Genomic DNA, 23,889 nt, shown 5'->3' with positions numbered 1-23,889 from the left:
TTTTTTGTAATCTGTTTTTTTTTTCAAATAAGACAAAACATAAACATTCTAGATCCTAATCTGATATAAATCTGCATGACTACATTATTCAACAAAATCTCAGTGAGAATTAAAATATCTGAATTTATACAGAGTATAATATTACAATCTAAATCGTGAATTTTAGTATAGAATTCTTTAACATTTTGATAATAAGACGTAAGATTATAATATATCTTAATATTAATAAAAGATATATTTATTTTTATAACTTTTTTTACTATTAACTTATCTTTTTTTATCATTAAATTTTATTGACAATATGCTCTTTGTGTTATTTTGTTCCATTACAAAAGTTTTTAAAGCCAGTATTATTAAACATGAAAATATAATCAAATACTGTAACCTTGTAAATTAATAACACAAATTGATTCAATAAGTAATAGTATTACTTTAGTCTTTTATGTATCTAAACTGGTTATCCACTAACTATCACCACCAACAGGTTGATTGAACAGATAACAACAATAATAATCTGTAAAATAATTTAATAACTACAAGATAAAAACATGTCTTAGTCAACAACTAGACTGTTGACCACTATGTTGATGGCATTTTCTGCCATTAACTATAAACATGTAATTCAATATAAATTATATGTGATAAGAATTAAGAAAATATAAACTGTTTGGACACATCTAAACTCATTATAAAATTAAATTGTTTATTCAATAATATCAATCCAATTCTTAAACAACAATTATAAACCATAAATCTGATTAATACTAAAAGTCTTACATTAAGTACATCCAATTTCAAAACACCTTAATATATAGTATTGTGAGAAATTAATAGTTGAAAAATAATTGTAAGTTAATAGAACTCGTAATAAAAATTCAGCACAATTTATTAAGGACTTCAGTTGAATTGCTTCACTAACTGGATAAGTACTCTTCCGGTTCAGTGCCAAAATATCTATCACCAAAATTACCAATTCCTGGTAAAACATGGAATTTTTCATTTATTTCTGGATCAACAGCTGATGTAACGATGCGCACTTGAGGAAATGCATATGCAATTGTGTGCACCCCTAAAATTATTAATAACTTAGCATTTTACAATGTCTAATTAAAAACAACAAACATACCAGATTCAGCCATTAGTAATGACACCAATAAAATATTTTCTTCAGGAACATCATGATCTAAAAGTACTCGAATGGCCATCATTGCAGCTGCACCGGTAGCTACTGTGGCATCCATTAAAATTACCATATAGTCTTTAATATCTTTAGGTAGGCGCAAATAATAGAGCTAAATTTAAACAACATTAGTTAATTATACAAAACAAAATAAATATTTAAGTCACATACTTCTGGTTCGCCAGTGGATCTATTTGTTTGAATCAAAATTTTCCCGATACGTATGTCCTTACAAACATCACAAACTGCTTGTTCCATTGTTTCTCCAGCTCTCAAAATCGACACACCACATATCTTGTCACTAGCACATCTCTTACCAGAATATGGGACACACTGGGGAGTATCTACAATAACATCCTAAATAAAACACAACATATTTAATTCATTATCTTACATAACTATTTATATAATTTTTTGAAATTAAAAAAAGAAAATAATATTGCTTACTTTGAATGGCAACAATGATAGCGCAAACTCAATAACTAGTCTAATAAGCCGTTTGGAATAAAATATAAATTCATCCTTGGGTGTGTCCTTGTTTCGTATAAATGTATGTAAGCCTTGTGTTTGTGGTGTAGATGGCAATAGATGAATAGAACTGGGTAGAGGTTGACCGATATAAGACATTGCAAGTGTTTCTCGTAATTTAAATCCTCGCTGAAACACACAATAATAATTTATCATTTTAAGATATGTTTTTTTTTTCAGAAAATATAGATATATTAATAAAATATATTATTATATATATATATATAAATAGTATAAATATTCAGATACATTTTTTTCATTAACTTATTTTAAAGTTAATTTATATATGAAAAATATAATTGTGATCTAACCTGATATACGTAATTCACATTTATAACTAAATGTAAGACAATATTAATTATTACTTTACAATTCTGTAAATTTTATTAGTTGTACAACTATTAACAATGACTGCATTACTATATACATATCAGCCAATCACAACTTGTCTATAATGCATAGATAACATTTTTTAAATGCCCATAGATATTTATTTTACAAACAATGAACTGACATTGTTTTACTGTCTTTATAAAATTATCTAATGACTTAATAGTAATTTACATAAATTAGTAAATAATAATAACACTACATTTAGTATGAATTAATTTGATATAATATATATATATATATATATATAAAATATAAATTGATTTAACTTTATTAATTAACATTTTTAATCACAAAAACAAATCATAAATCAACAGTATAAATAAATTATAAATGAATAATGATAATAATGTTTAAAAAAATATTATGTAATGAAAATTACATTAAATTTATTATATAGAAATTATTTTTGAGACAAAATTCTTATTTTAATACATAAAATGTTAATGGGGTAATTATCTATTAATATTTGATTTTAATTTTATTCTTGGTAAATAATTTTTTCGAGTTAAAATAGCAGTACAATTCTAACTTGCATTCAAGTAAAACCATAAATTGTGTTTCCAATACATTATTTTTCCTTATTACTTTATTTCTATAAAATCTGTGTGATTGTTATTAGTTTAAATTATTCAACTCTTTAAGTACACCCTAAACATTTTACCAAAAATGTTTTCATATTATCTATTTACATATTTTTTCTAACAAAATAGTATACTGATTAATGTTGCTGATTAATCATGATTTATTTTGTATTGTTTTTGCCTCATATTTCTAAATATTTGTACATTGTATAAACAAAATTTAAAACTTTTAAAGGTATCTAAAATTAAATCAATAATGCAAATCAACTTAAAAAAGAAATATACTTTTATAATTATTTTTAGATCATTATGCACTTTTTTCTTAAACTCATTTATTTTTATTTTACAAAAATATTAATTTTACATTTTTATTAATAAAATTTGAATTTTTAGAATGAAATCAATTATTAATACTTTGATTTTATATCCATTGTAAGTAATTCATTATTGCTTTTGAATTTAAATAGCAGTACAACACTGACTTGCATGCAAGTAAATGGTGTAGTTAAGTGATCAGTCTTGTTTCCAGTTCATTATTTGTCTTTATTGCTCAATTTCTATAGAATGTTAATTGCAATAATAATTATTACAAATTATTCAATTTTTGAATGTACTTCCCCTCCCCCCTATTAGAAGTTTGTCAAAAATGTTTATTGTCATTTATGAAATCAAAAATTATTTTGTTTTACCTTTGACAAACATTTTTAAATATTTGTAAGTATAAAATTCAAAACTTATAAAGGTTTCTATGATAACATTAACTTAACTGATAGTAAATATGATATTTATATCATTTTTTTTTTTGAAAGATTATTGTGTTTTTTTTTTTAACACAAAATCAAGTAGCTACATAAATAATACATTTTTAATTGTTTTAAACAGATGCATTTATTATTATATTTTTTTCTTTGATTATATTAAATGAAATATAAATAATAGAAAAACAATGAAATTTAATCACAAATAATTAATTAATAAAAAGTTTTAACATTTATATTATCATTTCTCTGTTTCTTTTAACTTCTCAACCAAAATGACACAATGTTTGAAATTCTATTAAATGGAATCCTTTCATAATGCAGCAAAGTTATTTTGTCTTACCTATACAAACATTTAAAGTTGTATATATTCTTAAACCTAAATTGGTCAATAACTACTTTTTTGATAAACAACTTTCAAAATGACATTCATAGGCAAATAACATTTAAGAAAAAACTATAAAAACTTCTTTTTTTTCATTAAACTATGTAATAAAAAAAATCAGATCCAAATAAATTTAATAAAAATTATTATCAAAAATAAACCTTAATATTTCTAGTTATAAGTGACCACTTAAATTTATTCTATTAAATAATAATTAAAAAAAATTATATATTTTAAGAGAGCAGAGAACAATATCTGTATTTATTTTGTTCTCTCAGTCTGATAGTAAGTTCACTTAGTACATGATTGATTTGACTTTGTTATTTTTAATATAAGATTATGGTGAATTTTCACCAATGAATGATCATCTATTCTGTTTTCAAGTTGTATTTTATTTCGATATATATGCTAGCATTGAATTATGAAGCCAATATCATTAGCCCATATCATTTTTAATTTAACTAGATATTTTATAAATTCCCCATGATTATTCAGTCATATACCTATAATCTATATACCTATATTGGAAGTAGTTAGATTAAAATGTAGAACCCTATGACGCGTGAATTAGTTAGTGTCATATTTATTGTGGATAATTAAATTAATTATTTTATTTGATAATAAATAATAATAACAATGATATACATAGCCAAATACTACTTGTCCATAAGGCTGTTAAAAAATGGTAAATTGTCTAATTCAAAATGTTACCAAGTACAACTGGTAGTAAAAAATAGTAAATATTTCATTATTCTTTGTTTCAAATTCAGAAAGTTAGTAAATTAACTTAATATTTAAAATATTGTAAACAAACTAAAATAAATAGAAATTGTTGTCAAATTTTAAATTTATAATTTCATGCAGAAGTATTTTTAATAAAACTATGAAAATTGTTATGTATCTTTTATTTTTCCCTAAAATGTTTCAAATGTAAAATAAATTATTATTTAATATCAAAATATCAAAATAAATATTTCATATCTACTCTTCAACTAGTTAATGATACATATATAATATATATATATTAGTTTTTCTTAATTAGAAGTTGTATAGATTAATATTTAATATGTTGGTTAATATGCTACACAATTTCTACTAAAGATATTATTAAATTAAATTTTAATGTTAACAGTTTTAACTAAGGCAAACTGTTGACTTATAAAATAATGGATTTCAACTTAAACAGTAACTTATGAGTTATGACTTTATGGGTTATGATATACAGTAAATAAATATATAAGTTTGCAAAATATAACAATTAATAATATGTACATTTCAGTATTTCAAAGATAATGCTAATTTAATCAAATCTATTTCCAATCAACTAAAAAGATAAATTAATGTACTAACTATTATCTAATTCCTAATATTTATTATACACTTTTTAAGTGATAATTTTAATAATTTTAAATTTACATAAATGATAAAAAAAAAAATATTTAACTCTCAAAAATAATTATTTTATAATGTAAACTCACCGCTTGTAGTTGTTTATGTACATGACGAACTATTAATTCTATAGCAACTGTATTATCTCCACCTCGGGGTACAATGATATCAGCATGGATCATGGACGGAGCGATATAATGTGAAAATGATGGTTTTACCATATTACAATACTGTTTTAAAACACCTTGAAGATCTCTACCTCGTTGAGATATATCTCTCTTGAGTCTCCGTGCTAATCTAATATCAGCATCAGTATCTACAAACACCTTCATATCCAACATCTATACAAATATAAAATTAAATAATTATGATTGTACATCTTCAATTAAAAAATATAAAATGGATAATTATTTTTAAATTTGACAACATATCAAATATTTTAGTTTTACTGAATTTTATTTATAAAAATAGATATTCAAGAATTTAGGTATAATATGGTATATATTTATCCTAAAAACTATACAAATTAATTTAAAAAATAATTAACTGAGCATTTTAAATATTTGTCATAAATATGTATGTCTCAAGCTTTTCAAACTTTAAAAATAAAAGTAGATTAATTTGTATTCTTATAATGTAAATAGGTCAGGTTATATTTATTATGATTACATTTTTAAGTTTGAATAAGATTACATTTTGAATTTTAATTTAAACAATTTGTGAACATTTAAGTTTAACCTATCCCTAATTAATAAATATTAAATAATCAAACCATTTAAATTCTCAACAACATTCTTAAATTAATATTCAATTTTAATAAAATGTTACTAACCTTCAAAACATCTGTATTATAAAATGCCATAATTCCTTCAAATATTATAACATTTGCGCCATACATTGTTTTCTAAAATTAAATAAATAATACATAAATATGTTTTATAAAAATATAGAATCCTTATTATATATTTTAATAAGAATGACCAATTAAAATTAATTAGAGATACAAATTAAATTAATCAGTATTAAACAATTTAATTTAACAAAAATACTAAAAACTAATTTGATCAACATTTACTTACATAGAAGATATTAAATATATTTTAGTCAATAGTTAATATTAAAGAAAAAATCTAATGCTTACAGTTTTAGTTTCTCTGGCGTGTGTGACAAAATTATAAATAGGTACTTCAACTTTTTTGCCATCTTTTAATCTTTGTAAAGTAGAAGTCAAGAGTTCAAAATCAAACGCTTCTGGATGATCAAAGTTATACTCATTATGAGCAGCTTTCTCGTGTTGTTCTTCAGTTAACACCTAACGTTAAAATAATAGATTAGATAGGTTATTAATTATAATACTATTATTAATAAATTAAACCTTATAAAATGAATCCATGCTAAGCAATACAACCCATGGTACATTTAACGATTCTATTATTTTTCTAGCCACAGTTGTTTTCCCAGAAGCACTTCCACCACATACACCTAAATATTGTGTTGTATATAATGTTTAATTAATATTGTTAAGAATTAAAAAGTTTAGTGATATTTCACATATGTTATTAAAAAATATATAAAATGTTGTTGTCCAAAAAAAGTATAATTAATTATAATACATAACTCACCAATAACAAATGGTTCTACTTGTTGTCCAGCAGTGTTGTACCATGGTGGTCGACCAGCTGTGTAAATTGTGCGCGTGTGAGACTGCAATACTGACTCTGTAGCTGTTTTTTTAGTCGATTGGCTGACAGAAGTTGTTCTTTGTCGTAAAGTTGATCGAGGAGATTTCACCAACACTTAAATTAAAATAATAATACAAAATTAACTGAAAAAAATACCACAGAAATTAAGTAATAATATGTTTGATAACAACTTGTGTGTTAAGAGACCATGTCTTTTGTTTAACCTATTTAATTAAAATGTTAATGTCAACAAATTGAACAAAAAATTTCTAATTCATAAATGTGCTATAATAAAGAAATAAATATAAATTAGATAGTAACTTATTATTACAACCTATTAAGTACATCTTAACACTCGGCAACCTTTGGGGTTTAACAAGAACTTAGTCTATAGGATAATATTTTTTTATTATAATATAGTTATTGGGTTGCTATTTTTTTTTAAATTGTAATAGTTACCGAGTGCCAAAATGAATCGAACAAGTGATACATACTTATTATAGAAGGTCAATTTGAAACTTTAACAACGCACCAATTGTTGATCATTATTGAATTTTTAAACAAACCAATCTTATCATTATGTAGTTACTTAATAGTTCTACTATATTTAATGTACAAAATGTAATTAGAATAATTATAACAAATTATTACCCGTTGATGGCGCACTAGTCGACTGTTTAGATGGTGACATACTAGATGAGATTATGCTATCACTTTCTTCGTCATCATTATCTAAAGCAACCGAAATGTCACCAACTACATCACGATATTCGTTCAAATCACTAAAAACAAAAGAAGAATTAAATAAGTATTAATCTATATATATGGTACAATAATATATTCTATATTTTATAGATACCTTATTATTATTATTATTATTTTAAACGTGTAGATTTGCTAATGGATTTATTTTAACATATTATATTAAGTAATTAAACAATTAAACAAAAAAATACATTTCAGTCATTAAAAATTACATACACATAAAATTAGTTGAGAATAATAAAATACCTAACTTCCAGAATTAGAAAGTAAGGAATAATCAGATAGGAACATCCTTGAATAAGAACTTATTGAATTTATTTAATATTAAAAAAATATATAATATACAAAAATAAAACCATTGTGGTCGAAATGTGCAAAAGTAATAGACTATTCAAACAATCAGAACTACATGCATACGCATACTATGGCCACAACAGTCAATAAGGCTTTAACTGCGATCAGTATTAAAGTAGCATACTAAATAGGTTACAACAAATAGTGTTACAGTATACCTATTATATTAGTTATTACGACCAATGTAAATTACCTATCGGAACTGGCAGAACTCGGAGGATCAAATGGTTGTATTTTAGCAGCCATCGTGTAACGCAAGCCTAACGCATAATATCACCAATATCGGTGTAGATACTGGTTTTGGTTACCACGATAATGATCGAACATAGGCACCGTACGAAATGTCAACACGTCGTCGCGAACTCAATTACTATCAACATATTTTGTAATTTTTGCATACCGAATACCGATATAATAATAATATCGTAAAAATAACTGTACAGCTGCTATAACGTGCAATCACACTCGAAGTCGATTGTCAACGGGTGAAAACTCGTCTTTGGAAAGGTCGTCGTAAACTCGTAACGGTGTGCAAACGAGATGAACAGAATAATAATTTCTATCATCTGACGAATGGATGATGATCATGATATTTATATTAATAATATTATGATAACAGTTAACTACTTGGTATTCAATACCACGATTTTAAGATAAGTATAATATTATCTTAGTCCGCCGGAGGTATTCATTCAAAAAATATAAAAAATAAAAATTGTCATGGAAAAGTGCAACAAACGTTTCCGTCCAAGACGTGACGTCAGAATACCTATTGTCAGCCACCCACGACCCACGAGGCACAAACTTTGATACTTTTTATTCTATAGGCTCTCCCTTATTCTGTGTCACCACCACATACGTCCGTGCCATAGATACTGCTCTACAATATATTTGTATGCATTTATTTATTTACAAGTCTATGGTTCGTTCACAAGACGATTGTATAATTATGAACGACCATATGCACGTACCCTGGTGGTTAAATTATAATAGGACATTAGAACCCCATTAGTCGTAAGCTGCTGCTCCATAGCAACGATATACCTATCATCAATATAATAAACGTATAAAAAATGGCTTTAAGAATTTAAAACGTATCACGACGATCGATATAATAATTTGTTTTTTTTTCACGAACCTAGCACAAGTAGCACGCGTATTGCATAATTATGGCTAATAGTGAGTACACCTATATTATTATAATAAATTAATATTAATGGGTTATCGTAATTCGTAGTTATTATAATATCATTAAAATATATCATATAAGCGGTACATATTATTATATATTTTGCTCGTTTAAAACGATATTCAGTCAAAATATCCAAGGACAAAATACATTTTTCCTCTAACGATTTATTTCTCCAAGTTAATAATATAATAGGTAATGTGAATATGTGATATTATAATAAAATCAATTATCAAAGCTCAACTAAGCACGGTGTAGGCTTAGGTATAATAAGTAGGTACTATTATAGTAAATAATAGCTGTGTACAATTAATTATATGTGTAATATAGACAATAGTAACTAATCCAGAGTTTTCCAACCCTTATACAATCAATATTAATTTTAATAAAATAGTTTATTGAAAATCAAATTTGATACAAACGACGATGTAAATGTGTTTTACAATTGTATGTGTTTTTTATTGTATATTTTTATGATTTTTTTTATTCATATTTAAATATTCATGGACATATTTTATTATTATTATTAAAAATTCAATAATAATTCAGTAAAATGAATTTAATATTGATTTAGATTAATCACAAACTTCCGAAAATTTGGACATATAAGTTTACGAGACAAAAATAACACAGCGTATCGCGTGATTTGGGTATACCATAATATTAGCCATAGGATTACTATCAGTGCCGCAACTACCAGGGGTGCTAGGGGCGCGCAAAACCCCTGAGCCCAGGACGGCTGGGCCCTAAATTTTTAAAACTAACTTATTTTTCTAAATATTATTATGGTAACAATTTATTATATGTCTGATCAGAATGAAAAATGTTTAGACTATAGGAGCATTATTATTCAATATTATTTCAATAATGCTAATAATAACAACTCTAATAATAATATCGTATGTCGTCCAGATAGATATCTTTAGTAAGTCATAATTTTTGTTTCGTTGACTGCTATAATACAATTACAATTTTAACTATTTTTATAGTGGAATTCTATTTTATTTTTCAATAGTTTTAATAACGATAAAATAATAAGATAATGTAATTATTAAGAAATAATAAAATAAGTTTGAAGTAATTAAATATTATTTTTAATATACAATATATTTTTTTTTTCGTTAACCGTAATAATTAAAAACCTATAACAAAAAATTATTAATAATAGTAATAATTATATTATAATACAAAATAAAATGTACCTACTTAATAAATTTATCTTATAAATTGTTTAAAATGTTCACTATAATGTTCTAAACATGATTCAAGTCGCCTCAAAAATTCAGTCGTAGTTGACGCCTTGATTTGCTCTTCTCTTAAAATTCCACACGCTGCCTGTATTTTATTTTTTAAGTCTTGAAGATTAACAGGTGGATTTGCGTAAACCACAGTCTTCAAATGTCCCCATAAAAAAAATCCAATGGCATTAAATCTGGAGACCGTGCCGGCCAAGGAACGACGCCATAAGTACCAATCCAGCGGTTCGGAAACATTTCATTTAATTTTTGTCTAACAATAATGGCATTATGGGCTGGTGCCCCATCTTGTTGAAAAAACATATGTTCTCGTGTGTCTAATGAAACATATTCCAACAGTCTTGGTAGTTCGTTGGTTGAAAAATTTAAGTATCGTCTGCCATTAAGTGTCCCATCATAAAAGTACGGTCCTATAAGCTTTCCACCGACTACCCACACCATACATTAATTCCCTAGACCGTTTGAAAATTAGTTTCACGTGACCAGTGTGGGTTTGTATCATCCCAGTATCGATGATTTTGTTTATTCATAATGATATTATTGGTAAATTTTGATTCATCACTCCAAAGAATGTGATTGACAATTAGAGGGTTATTATGAAATTGAATATTGAACCAAGCTATATAAATTCTAACCTATGAGTAGAATCTCCTGCAAGCAAATGTTGGACTAAATCGATTTTATACGGGTGCATTTTGTGTTAGGTTAATACTGTTAATTTTCATAAAAAAAGCTTGAAAACTTGATACAAGTAGGTTGTTCATAAATTGTTTATTTACAATTTACCGATTAAAAAATATTAATTCAATACTAGAAAAGACATTCGATAGTCAAAAATATCTATTTCTCCTCAAATGATATTTGATAGTAATTTAAAAACTAATGCTTTCAATTTTTACCAAATGTCTATATTTTCATTTTATTATAGATGTTAATCTTTTAAAAATATTTTTACTCATTTTGCCATATTTATAATATACATTTTTCAATATATATAATATAATATTATTATTAGGTATATAATCGTATATGTATAATAAAAATACATAATAATATTATTTTAAATATATATATACGTTACTACGTTAGTAATGTTAATATTTTAAATGGTCCACGACCCAGTTCAACGCTGCCTGTGACCCATGGAATAGGAACTGCTGCAGGTCTATACTATATTTCTCTATCTAATATAATTCTAATTATATCCGCCTCCAGTCATGTTCTACCTACTATAGTTCTCTTACTTATTACCATCGTAAGTTAATATTAACGGGTATTTTGGTAAATGTGTTGCACTTCTCCATTAATTCTTCCGTACATTTCATTTTCTTTAATTTACTAATTATGCGTATAGTATTATATCATGATGTTACGTAATATACATATTTTGCTCATCGAAATATCAAAATATATAGAATGCAAAATGTTGCCCGTTTAATATCTTCTGTTGATATCAAAATATTTTTGTTTTGTTCCAGGATGAAATTTTACTGTCCCAGAACGGCCAGAACTTCTCCATTCGATTCTATTCCATACATAACGTTTACAATTTTTATTGAATTAGGATCGATTTCCGTTACTCGTTTAATATCTGCAATTGCAAATATCGAAATTTTTTTATTCTATTCCGAGGTATTCTGGTCTAGACCTTTTACATCCAATCTCATTTCCGTGTATATATCTTTTAAGTAATATTATGATTGAATCATTTTCAGATATATTTACTAGAAGCGCGATCTGCAGAATTAATCTCTTTTTTAGTAGGAGATTCTCTCCATTGTTCTATCTTCTATCTTATTTCTGTTACGTGGGGCGTTACCAAAAATATTTACTATACTATTTTTAACACAATTATTATACTAAACAATGATGAATATTATCTTACATTAAATTTTAATAATTTTATACATGTTGAGTGTTATATCGTAAATATACTTTAACCATAAATTTACTGATCAACTATATACATACATTTTATATAAAAAAAATCCTTAAGACATATAGGTATACTGGACAATGGATAAGGATATACCTACTAGGTATCCAAATCTAATTATTCGTACAATTATTCTAATTGTAAATATTAGTATGTTCAATTATCCTCGTATTATTATTATAACTATATATCATATATGTATCATGGATATCATGTTTACCTGCACGGGCTGCAATATATTAACAACTAAGCTGGTGTTTTGTACTTGGTTCTTCATAAATAATTGATGTTCTTTCTCTGAATTTTGCAATCAATCTCCTTTATTTTCTGTTATTTCATGCACGCTTCTTTGAACGACGATTTCATTTTGATTTATTTCGGTAGTTGCTTCCGTTAGTTCTAATTCTTCAGATTTACGTATTTGTTCCACATGTATAAGGTTTTAGTGGCACTTGCGGTGACATATTTCATTAAAGTACTGTACACTTTTAAAGATCTTTATTATTTTGCATTACATACATTTTCTAAACCAAAAAAAAAATAATTGTTAGTGCATAATTGTAGCTTGAATTCATTTTGTAAAGATTTTATGAACTCGAATGAATTCTATAAAATTCAACCAATAAATAATATTGGAAAAAATACTTCTAATAAAAATATTAATTGAATGCTTAAAGAACACAGGTTGTTAATAGTGCCATGCAAATAACATAACTCATTATTCTTAATTCAGCCTAATAATATTTTATTTGTTTAAAAGATTGTTTACATTGAACATTCTTGTTTTATAGAAATGCCAAACAACTCTACTAATTGGTCTAGTTATTTTCCCAAATTCTATAGAATCATTTGAGTGTTATACTTTTCATCTTCAGGTGTGGTCGTAACTACTAGGAACATATAAATTGAAAAGTACTTTATGAATTTCTTCACTAATCGATGATAATAGTATGGGTATTTTTTGAATATCGTTCATGATTGAATTTGCCAAAAAAAAGTTTGTCAATTTTGATTCAAAATAGTAATATCCATACTAGTTCTTTGTTTATTTTTGTGTCTGTGTTATAAGAGTTGCCATTTTGTATTAGTATGATCAGTGGCGTGCCTAAGGGTGGAGGTTAGGGGTTATATCCCCCCCATTGACTTTTTTTGGCTGACTTTCGGAAAACAGATTATTAGATATTAGAGTTGTTACTTGTTATAAAGTCATTGCTTTTGATTATTAGTACCTAATAAGTTATTGCTTATAAAACTATAAGTTATATTCATCATAATATATACATTTTATTATAATTATATACTTTATGTTCTCTCATTCTTTGCCTATTTAATTTTATAATGCAATTTTTTGCAATTTCTCATGTTTTTGAATATTTTTTTTAAATGTGGTGTTTTAATGAACAAAATACTTAACTAAACTAAATGTATTATTACATAAATAGATTATTCAACAATGGTAATTAATTTAATATATAAAATCTAAATATATATGTAACTTATTTCGTTTATTTTAGGAAAAAAAGCTTTCTTAAAAGTAATACCATTGAGAATAAATAAATATGGAAAAGAAATTTTAATTTAAAAAAGTAATACATTAATCAATTTTTTTTTTTTTTTAATTAGTTTAATTATAACTAAGTATTTTTTGTTATAATATTATAGTAATTATACAGTTTTTGTGTGTTTTTAATGGAATTAAATCTGGTCTGTTCTTTTAACATCATATATCCCTCATCCCCCATCGAAAATTCCTGGACACGTCACTGAGTATGATGCATGAATACAACACTTACTACCTACGAATTTTATAAAATATGTAGGTATTATAATTTATTATACTTTTAATTTAATCAGTTTCTTCGTCGCCAATTTGTTGTGTATTACCAATATGAATAATTACACAAATTAATTTTATTGTCGTTAACACTATTAATCGTAATGCATGTATATTAAAAACTGTTTACTCACTAAAACTAATGAAGTAATGGCCAATAGACAATCCCTATCGACTTTTAATATGATTATACATATAATTATTATTAATATAAAAATAACTTATAATATATGTAGGTACACGAATGCTAACTATGCAATGTAAACTATATCATGTATAATAGAAACTAATGATATAATTCAGTTGTTCGTTTTTAAATAAAGAATTCAATTTTATTAAAAACTGGTTCAGTGTAAAAATTTCCGTTTTTTTTTTTTAAATATATTATATAATATTTGTTTTTGTCGATTATGAATAAAATAACAGAAAATGTTTTATTTTAACTTCCTAAAGTACTAAATCCAATTTTTTTGTTACCGTAAACTAACAATAAAACGGAAAATTAAAGTATTTTTACTGCCCTAAAAAGTGATGACAAACATAAAAAATAAAACAAACATCATTGTAAAATCAATATCATTGCTCCGCTCAGATTCTAAAATAGGTAATAACACTAATAACTAATAAGTAATAACAAAACATTTTTTATACATTTTATTTTTACATCTCATTTTCAATTGTGATAATAACAATAATAACAATCGATTAGGGTTGATATAAATAATGTAATATTCTACATTATTTTAAAACTTTTTCCAGTTACAATTGAACTTATAAGAAAACGGTCTGAACATAATGAAGGTGAGATTGGCACTTTAGAAGAAATATCTTTACACCAGGAAGATATTACTAAAATAGAAAATTTACAAAATTGGTGTAAAGATTTAAAAATATTACTTTTGCAATCAAATTTAATATTTAAAATAGGTTAGTATAGTATACTAGTATTATACAAATAAGGTTAGGTATAGTCAGTTTCATGACGTATTAAAGTCCCATAATCAAGTTACATACTCACATTCATTTGTATTTGCAACTTGTAAAATAAATTGTAAATTTGATCGTATTTATGAAATACATATTAATATCTTATTACATACATTGAACTATAGGTAGGTATATATTTTTCTTTATCTCTAGTCTTCAGATTTCACATAGGTAAGTAATACCGCTTATTCGCTTAGATATAAGTATAAAACTTATACTTAAATGAAAAATATTTATTTTATAATAAAAAGAATTATTTTATTTTGGTTTAAGACGTACTTTAGTATATATTATACATTTATATACTTATATATGATGTACTAGCTGTCCATGCGTGTAAGACGTACGTATAGGTAAGTGCTAAGTAACATAAAACCATAATATTACCTACATCAGAATATAGACTGAATAGGTAATTATAATTTTCACTTTTGATGTGGTATATACTTAATTTATGAAAAAATATAATCTAATCATTAAACTCATATTAGTGATTACATTTTGTATTTTCGTAACCAATATTTTATTATATTAAATATTAATAGGTACTTTTAAATTTTAGCTATTAGTAGCTATTATAACTTATATTATACTTATACAGTTATTCTCATGAAATCATGAACCTCTTGTAATCTAAATATTTGTTTATAAATACAAGTCTTGTATAAACAAATATTGAGTAGTACCATTGTCCATTATTACTAAAAATCATAAATAAAAAATTTACAAACTATTAAATATTGTGATCGTTAAAATTACAGTTGTAACAGTTGTATCTTGCTATAATATTTTTGTATCAAGGAAGAATATTTAGATTAATTTATTGGATGTTATTATTTTAGGATTATAATTGTTGCTTCAGCTTAACAAATAAAAACGAATAAATCATAAATGTATTAATGTATATATATATATATATGGTCTGAATTTATAACATCCACCAAAATTCACTCATAACAGTATTGATGTTGTTCTTATATGTATAATAATAGGATATTTATTAGATTTTAATTATTATATTCTAAAATATAAATAGTTTAAATGTGAATAATTTATACAACATCTTATTTTAGACCAAATTATCCTTATGCTAATGGATGTATTAAGTATTTCCAAGAACACACGACTTTTAGTCTCTATAATAAAATATATCTAAAAAACAAAACTTTCCCAATTTTTAAATTAATAATATAAATTATAAGTTACTTAAATCCATAAATTCAGTAGCTATGTTAGTATGTCACTACGTCAGAACTTTGTAAATCGTGGTTACCATTCTTATGATTTTATGAGTAGTGAAAACACCCATACTTTCATAAATACGATAATTATGTTAGACATTTTAATTTATACAACGATAATCTTCATTCTAGAATTCTTATATTCTCAAAAATATATACATATCTACATTTATTTTGATCATTAAAAAATGTTTAAGTTATTCAATATTCATAAGATTAAACTTTTTAGATTATAGGTATTGGTAAAAATTCAATAAATTTCCCATGCTGCACATCGTATATAAAATAATTCACTAATCAATCTCATTCCTATTTTTTCATTTTCCTAAAAATAATCTACGTCAGGCGCACATTTAGAATTTTTGTTTAATGAACCTAGGTCCAGAATATATAGGTACACATAGTACCTCTGTTTTTCAAATGAGAACCCTTCTTTTTTTAATCGTAATTATTTAGTGGATCATTTTTTTTTTTTGAAAATGGTGCTGCACTATGATTTATTGATGTAACTATGTAAAAAAAAATAATTCTAAAATTCAGATCCTAGCTGTAGATGTAAAAACTACATCATTATTCACTACCATAGTAGGTACCATCCAAAGTGTATTCTTGCGAATGTCGAATGCAATTAATTTGAATAATATTTTATTGCGATTGCCTCAATCGGCCATATTTAACGTCCTTTCTATGTTTAATGTTCATGAATCATGAATATGTATTATGTACTACTATAGTATCTATATCCGTGCTACTAATGTACCATGTAGACATTTAACTCACTTATTGCCCATTGATTGGTCTCACTGTATTTAGTATTACTATTGTAAAAATGTAATTTGTAATATTATACTTACACATATATAATATTAAATAATATATTGGGCAGATTGTATACAAATATCGTGTAATCATGTTTGTTTAATAATTTTAAACGTTTCTACGGCTACACTGTATAAACTGTAAACTATAAAGACTTGAATATTCTAATTTTCATGCTGTAAACACTGTATAAAATCTTATCATGAAAAATATTTTGTTTACACATTTTTAAGCTAAAATTTTTTTAAACCATTCTTCAAATTTTCCAAAGTTTAAATCGTGTAACGTGTATCGTTAAAATGTATGGTTTTAATTAATTTAAAAAGTGATTTTATTTTAAGACTCTTGAATATCACTATTATACGTTTGAACTTACCTTCAAAAATATAATATCAAGTACCTATTTCAATAGTTAATTATTACATTTTATCATAAAATAATATTATTCTATGATTTTATAGTTTGTACTGTTTGTAGATGTATTATAATTGCATGTAAAAAAATTATTACAAACTAACAAAATTGTTTAAGAAAATGGAAGAAGACATTAAGCCAGATATTAAACCAGTGATTGATGAAGTCCCCAAAGAACCGGACGATAAAAAGACAAGTTTATGTGTTGCATTGAAAATTCTCAAAAAGTATAACTTAAATTCTACTGCTGAAACTTTGAAAAAAGAAGCAAATTTGACAGATTCTGCATATAATACCTCTGAACATGATGTTAATAATGCTTTAAATATATTTAAATCTCAAGGAGATCCGTCAGTGTATGAGAATGCTTATATAACTCTATCAAAATTTGTTGAAACATCATTAGATATTTACAAACATGAATTGGGCTGTGTTTTGTACCCAGTATTTGTACACATGTATTTGGATCTTGTTTGTAATCGTTATGAAGCTGAAGCTTTGAAGTTTATGAACAAGTTTGGACCTGGACAAGAATCTTACTATCAAGCTGACATTCAAAACTTAGCAGTAATTACCAAAAAAGAAGAATTAGAAGATAATACATTGATAAGTAATTACAAATCAAATGAATTTGTTGTGCGAATGTCTAGGGATACATTATCTCTTTTAAAAAGGCATCTGAAAGAAAAAAAACAAACTGTCTTATTAGATATTGTTCAAGAAAATTTGTTTTTTGATGTATATGAAGGAATAGCTAGAAACAAACAACAAATTGATGCGGTAGCTGGGGGTATGATTGGAGAAGGAACCCGGCAAGATAATAAATCCCGAGTGTATTATGGGTTATTGAAAGAACCAGATTTACAAACTGCAGCAGCAACAGTTAACTTAGATGAAGACGAAGAAGAAACTCAAGAAAGTGAAAAACCAAAGAAAAAGAAATCAAAATCTAATCCTTTATTATCTAAAAAAACTAAAATTGATCCTAATGCTCCACCATTAGATAGAATGCCACTTCCACAATTGAGAGAGGTAAATATATTTATATAATTATCATTTTACTAATTTGTCTCTTCATTCCGTTAATCCTGTGCTATTTATTATTGCATCAATTAAGCTTATTGTTCAAATTTGTAACAGATTGCTAAATTAAGAATTATGTTAAAAAAAAATATATATATTTTCTGGATTAAACTTAAATTAAATAGTAATTTTTTTTTTTTAATTTTAGTATATTTAAAACCTTCAAAATAGAAAACTTACAATTTAGTACATATTTTAACATATTTCCACCCATCTACTTGAAACTTTACGTAATAAAGACATTTTTTATTGTAATATTTTTAACTTACTGCTAAAATACTAAAATATTATCCGTTGAGTTGACCATTACTAACTATTACCTACCCCACCTCCAAAACAACTATTCCTATACCCTGTCACTACATAGAAGGAATCGAGAGAAATACTTCTAATGACTTAAAATTAAAAAAAAATTTTATAAATGTAATAAAACAAAACTGTCTTATCTAGTTAGTATTTAAATTAAATAATTTTATTTATTTATAGGAAATTTAAATTATATTTTATTTTTAGGGTTATTATAATACTTTTGAAATATTTTTAATAGTTAGGTAAATCCAATTAATATTAATTTAATATCTTTTTTTTAAATGGACACAATAATTTATTTTGTAGTAGAAATATTATGACTTTTAATTTCTACACACAATGTCATCCAAATTTTAAATTATAAACCTAATTGGAATCCTATATAATTCTTACTGATTTTGTAATGTTCCATTTTAATATTTTTTTGATTTTTAAACATTTATATTTTTCAGATTGATAAAAAAATTAAGGTTCAAGCAGTTTTAGATTCTGCTAAGCGAGTGGCATTAAACCATGAAACATTACCTTCTGTGTGTTGTTATACATTGTTAAATTGTTCTAATGCTGTGAATTGTGCAACAATTAGTGATGATGCAACAATGTTGGCTGTAGGAATGGCTAATAGTCAAGTACGTGTGTGGAGCCTAGTACCTCAAAAACTGCGCGGCATGAAAACAGCTGATCAACTGTTAGATATTGATCTGGAATCAGACGATGTAATGCATAGGATACTTGATGATAGATCAGCTGAAACCACTCGTACATTACTTGGACATTATGGCCCTGTATATCAAGTGTCGTTTAGTCCTGATAAAACATTATTATTGTCATGTTCAGAAGACTGCACAATTAGACTTTGGAGTTTACTATTATGGTCATGTGTAGTTGCGTATAAGGGAAGTTACCATCCTGTATATGATGTCAAGTTCAGTTTACATGGTTATTATTTTGCAACTGCTAGCAGAGACCGCACAGCAAGATTATGGGCAACAGATAATTATCAGTCATTAAGGTTGTTCAGTGGTCATTTTTCAGATGTAGATTGTTGTCAGTTTCACCCTAATTCAAATTATATAGCAACTGGGTCAAGTGATCGAACTGTACGTTTATGGGATTGTGTTACCGGAGAACAAGTACGATTGATGACTGGTCATAAAGGAGAAATTTTGACATTGTGTTTTTCAAATGAGGGACGAGTTTTAGCATCAGCTGGCAATGATTGTAATGTACTTCTATGGGACATTGCACATGGACATTTAGTAGCTATGCTTACTGGACATAAAGGACCTATTTATACAATTACCTTTAGTAGAGACAGTACTATTTTAGCAACTGGATCTCATGACTGTAAAATAATGCTCTGGGATTATTCAAAACTTTTAGAAGATCTTTCGTTGGATGATATGAATGTACATAACCCAACCGTTATGAACAATAGTTCTAAATACTTACTTCGAGCATTTGGTACCAAGAATTCACCAGTTATACATCTATTTTTTTCAAGGCGGAATATTATGTTTTGTGTATGCTCATTCAATTCGCCTCAATCCAATTAACTGTTAATTTTCAAAAACAATTAATGTACTACATTTATCTTTCTGTTAATTATTTAATAGTGTTATAGTTAAGTACAAGGGTGTATAAGTAACTATTCTTTTTTGTGGTATTTGTAAGTTATTTTCTAAAATATATTTTTATATATTTATAGCATGTATAATATAATATATTCATCAAAACGCAGTTGTGTTCTTTTGCAGTAAAATATTATTAAGTAATTATTTTATATTTTTATTTGACTGTTAAAATAACTAAATAGTATGTATATTAAATATAATATACATGTTATATATTTTAAATAAATTCAAATTTATGTACCATTAAATTTAAGTTTATACTTAAAAGAAAAAAAAATGAATTGAATGTTGTACAAAATTAATCGTATTATGGACCTATAAAGTATAAAGATATCTTTATAGGTCTATGAATATGTGTGTTTAATAAATTAATAAACCGGAAATCTCTAATTTTTTTTTTAAATAATAATATATGCTTGGTTTATTTGAATAATTAAAACAAATATTATAGACTAATAGTGAGTAACTATTAGTTAGTGACTGGAGAATTAATAATTTTAAAACTATCTAGGTAGTCCAAAATATTTGAATAATAATGTCTTATGGATCCTCTAATATCTGATTTTAATTAATGCTTAATTAATACAACTTACAATTACTATACATTTTGAAAACTTGAATGCTAGTTAATTAAATATTTTTAAACTATTCTGTTCTTGTTAATTTAACCTAAATTGTTTTTATTTACAAGCAATTATGTTTTAACTAGTAACTATGATAATTTGTATTAGGCAATTCTATAACATAGGCATATTTATGTGTTCAGGAATTCCGGCAATAATCAGACCTGTGAAATTAAATGTACTTAAAAGTTAAAACAGTTAAAATTATCTTTTAAATTTAATTTGTATAGTATGGGAACTGATTTAATGTAAGGATCTTCCCAGAAAATTATATTCTTATCCTGATCTGTAAAATAGTTCAAAATATGCATTTTAAACCAAATAGATAGCTTGGATAGGTAGGTTATTACTTATAATATTTTTGATTTCAGAAAATTTGAACAAATTAAAGAAATTGGAGTATTTAAATTTGGCGTTGAATTGTATTGAAATTATAGAAAACTTGGATCGATGTGAATCTTTAAATAAATTAGATTTGACAATGAATTTTATAGGGAAACTTGATAGCATTGAATCGTTAAAATACAACACACATTTAAGAACATTGTAAGTAAAGTCTTATTAGTTTTAACTTTACATTATCAATAACTAATATAACTAATATTTTTCCATAATTGTATATAATTCGTCTGTGATTAATATCATACTATATTCTATTGATAATCAAAATTGTAAGAAATCTCTTCTTTTTTTTTTAGCTTTCCTTAATTTTAAACACCATAAAAAATAAAGTATTATCATAAAAATCAAATAAATAACCGGGTAAATATATAATTTTAAATACCTATTAAGAGATGTCAGCATGTCAGCGTAATATTTGATTTCTATTTCAGACCCATGTGTGATATAGAAAAATGATTTCACCTAAAATCGTATTTTATGATTTTTGAATAACCTTAGAGTAAAATCACCTGTTATAAAAATTATAGAGGATTAGAGAATAATATATTTTTGAGGGAATGACATCGGTTTTATATTTTATAGTTATTTGATTTTGTATTCCATTTTCAAAACAAAAAAAAAATGTTGTAAATTTAAATGATGTTTAAATTGATTTGAGACAATATTTAGATAAATAGATATGTCATGCCTTCAAAAATAGTATTCTCCGTAGGCACCGTGAGGGGGTTCAAAGGGGTGCACTTGCACTCCCCTGGCTTTATAAAAAATTAAATTAAATTATAAAAATTGAATGGTATTGAAATTATTTTATTTTGCATAATTATTTACATTATTTCTATTTTTTATTATTATACATTTATACTTATTTGATATAACTGTCTATATATTATATTATTTATATTATGTATTATAATACTTATTTTTTAAATAATAATTGTATTATTGTAAAATAAGATTGACGATATGATTATAGAACTAAGTTTCCCCCTGTTTTCTTCTATTTCTCTATGAAATGCCGAATCTATATTTGCTCGTGAACACTCAATTGTTTTCTCTCTTTTGAGCTTAAAAAATGTTGTGACGCATTAATTGCGTCTTGATGCCAAATACTAATTTCATGAGCTTTTGAAACCTCGTTAAATTTTTGATATTTTATGCATGAAGAAACAATGAATGCCCCTTAACACCTCTATGTACTCGAGGTCAAAATAATACACAAACGCGACATAGTGGTCCTTCAGAAACAGCTGAATAACATCCATGGATAAAATGCAAACCATTCCATACCAAATACTCTCGTAGAGTCGTTGGTCAAATCTTTTTTGAAGTCATATGTTTTCGGAGGAACCCGGGGATCTTTCAATAATTTTAAACGTAATTCATTATCAACATAGGAATTTAAATACAGTCCAATATCTAATTTATTAGCACCAACAGTCAATTGTTGAAGGAGTTGTAGCACTTCGTTTTGTTGGCTGATATAGTGATATCTTTAGAACTATTAGTACTTAAATTGCCTATGACATGATTGCCTTCATGGCTACTATTGTCATTATCGGGTTTTCTAATCGTAGCCACTAACCCGCGTTACAATGTAGCCATTGAAAAAAAAAATTAAAATAACTTTGTATCGTCTATCGTCATACAATTTGAAAAAAATATTTTTACGTATTTAACTATTATTATTATTACGTATATAAGCATTATTTATAAATCAGCGTATACCTACTTGCACGATGCACCTCCCTGATAAAATTCCTGGCGGCGCCTATGGTATTCTCTATTGTTTTTGTAATGGATGATTAATAATTGACAATTAGTAATTGTATTCAAAGATTACTCAAAAACATAATAAAAAATTATTCTGCGTAGGTATCTAAGTTATTTATTGGGTAATAGGAAAAACATTTATTATATTGTGTATCGTAAGGTTAAAAAGATAATTTTTGTCGAAGTGCATTTTTGAATGCAAAAATTCCGACATTTCTATTAAAAAAAAAAATATATTTAAATATGAAATTATTTTATACTTAATGTTCAAAAAAAATTAAATTAATAAAGAATATAATCACATAAGTTAATAATAATTATTATTATTATTATTATAGTACTTTTATTGTATCAAATAGACAATTATAAATCAACAT

General features: G+C 25.2%; 3 protein-coding genes across 7 annotated transcripts in view; 2 read left to right on the top strand and 1 right to left on the bottom strand.

The window, feature by feature from the left end:
* Window positions 1–678: 678 nt before the first annotated feature.
* Window positions 679–8,612, bottom strand: LOC132921342 (uridine-cytidine kinase-like 1). Of its 2 annotated transcripts, none has more exons than XM_060984317.1 (11): window positions 8,209–8,612; window positions 7,548–7,678; window positions 6,837–7,010; window positions 6,590–6,696; window positions 6,356–6,526; window positions 6,047–6,118; window positions 5,304–5,555; window positions 1,628–1,837; window positions 1,352–1,537; window positions 1,127–1,292; window positions 679–1,069 (listed from the first exon to the last, which is right to left on the bottom strand). In XM_060984317.1, the coding sequence occupies exons 1-11, from the start codon at window positions 8,259–8,261 to the stop codon at window positions 915–917; spliced, it is 1,677 nt and encodes a 558-aa protein (XP_060840300.1). In that variant the 5' UTR covers window positions 8,262–8,612; the 3' UTR covers window positions 679–914. The 2 variants fall into 2 exon arrangements, with proteins under 2 accessions (XP_060840300.1, XP_060840301.1); XM_060984318.1 differs by lacking the exon at window positions 8,209–8,612 and adding an exon at window positions 7,756–7,907.
* A 431-nt stretch (window positions 8,613–9,043) lies between these two features.
* The window catches only part of LOC132921338 (dynein axonemal assembly factor 11), a 43,879-nt gene continuing 29,033 nt past the window's right edge, over window positions 9,044–23,889 (top strand). For 3 of the 4 annotated variants that reach the window (XM_060984311.1, XM_060984313.1, XM_060984310.1), the window contains exons 1-3: window positions 9,044–9,194; window positions 14,990–15,157; window positions 21,712–21,886. In XM_060984311.1, coding sequence (XP_060840294.1) covers window positions 9,185–9,194; window positions 14,990–15,157; window positions 21,712–21,886 — 353 coding nt within the window. In that variant the 5' untranslated portion in view covers window positions 9,044–9,184. The remainder of the gene's footprint in view (window positions 9,195–14,989; window positions 15,158–21,711; window positions 21,887–23,889) is intronic. The other variant, XM_060984312.1, reaches the window with a different exon arrangement.
* Window positions 17,508–21,100, top strand: LOC132921337 (transcription initiation factor TFIID subunit 5). Its single transcript, XM_060984309.1, has 2 exons — window positions 17,508–18,723; window positions 19,536–21,100. Exons 1-2 carry the CDS (start codon window positions 17,812–17,814, stop codon window positions 20,637–20,639), a joined length of 2,016 nt encoding a protein of 671 aa, XP_060840292.1. The 5' UTR covers window positions 17,508–17,811; the 3' UTR covers window positions 20,640–21,100.

The sequence above is a fragment of the Rhopalosiphum padi genome, chromosome 2 (assembly GCF_020882245.1).
Source record: "Rhopalosiphum padi isolate XX-2018 chromosome 2, ASM2088224v1, whole genome shotgun sequence".
In the NCBI taxonomy this organism is placed as follows: domain Eukaryota; kingdom Metazoa; phylum Arthropoda; class Insecta; order Hemiptera; family Aphididae; genus Rhopalosiphum; species Rhopalosiphum padi.
Note: the sequence above shows the minus strand (reverse complement) of the source record. Positions and strands in the feature narration are given on the sequence as shown.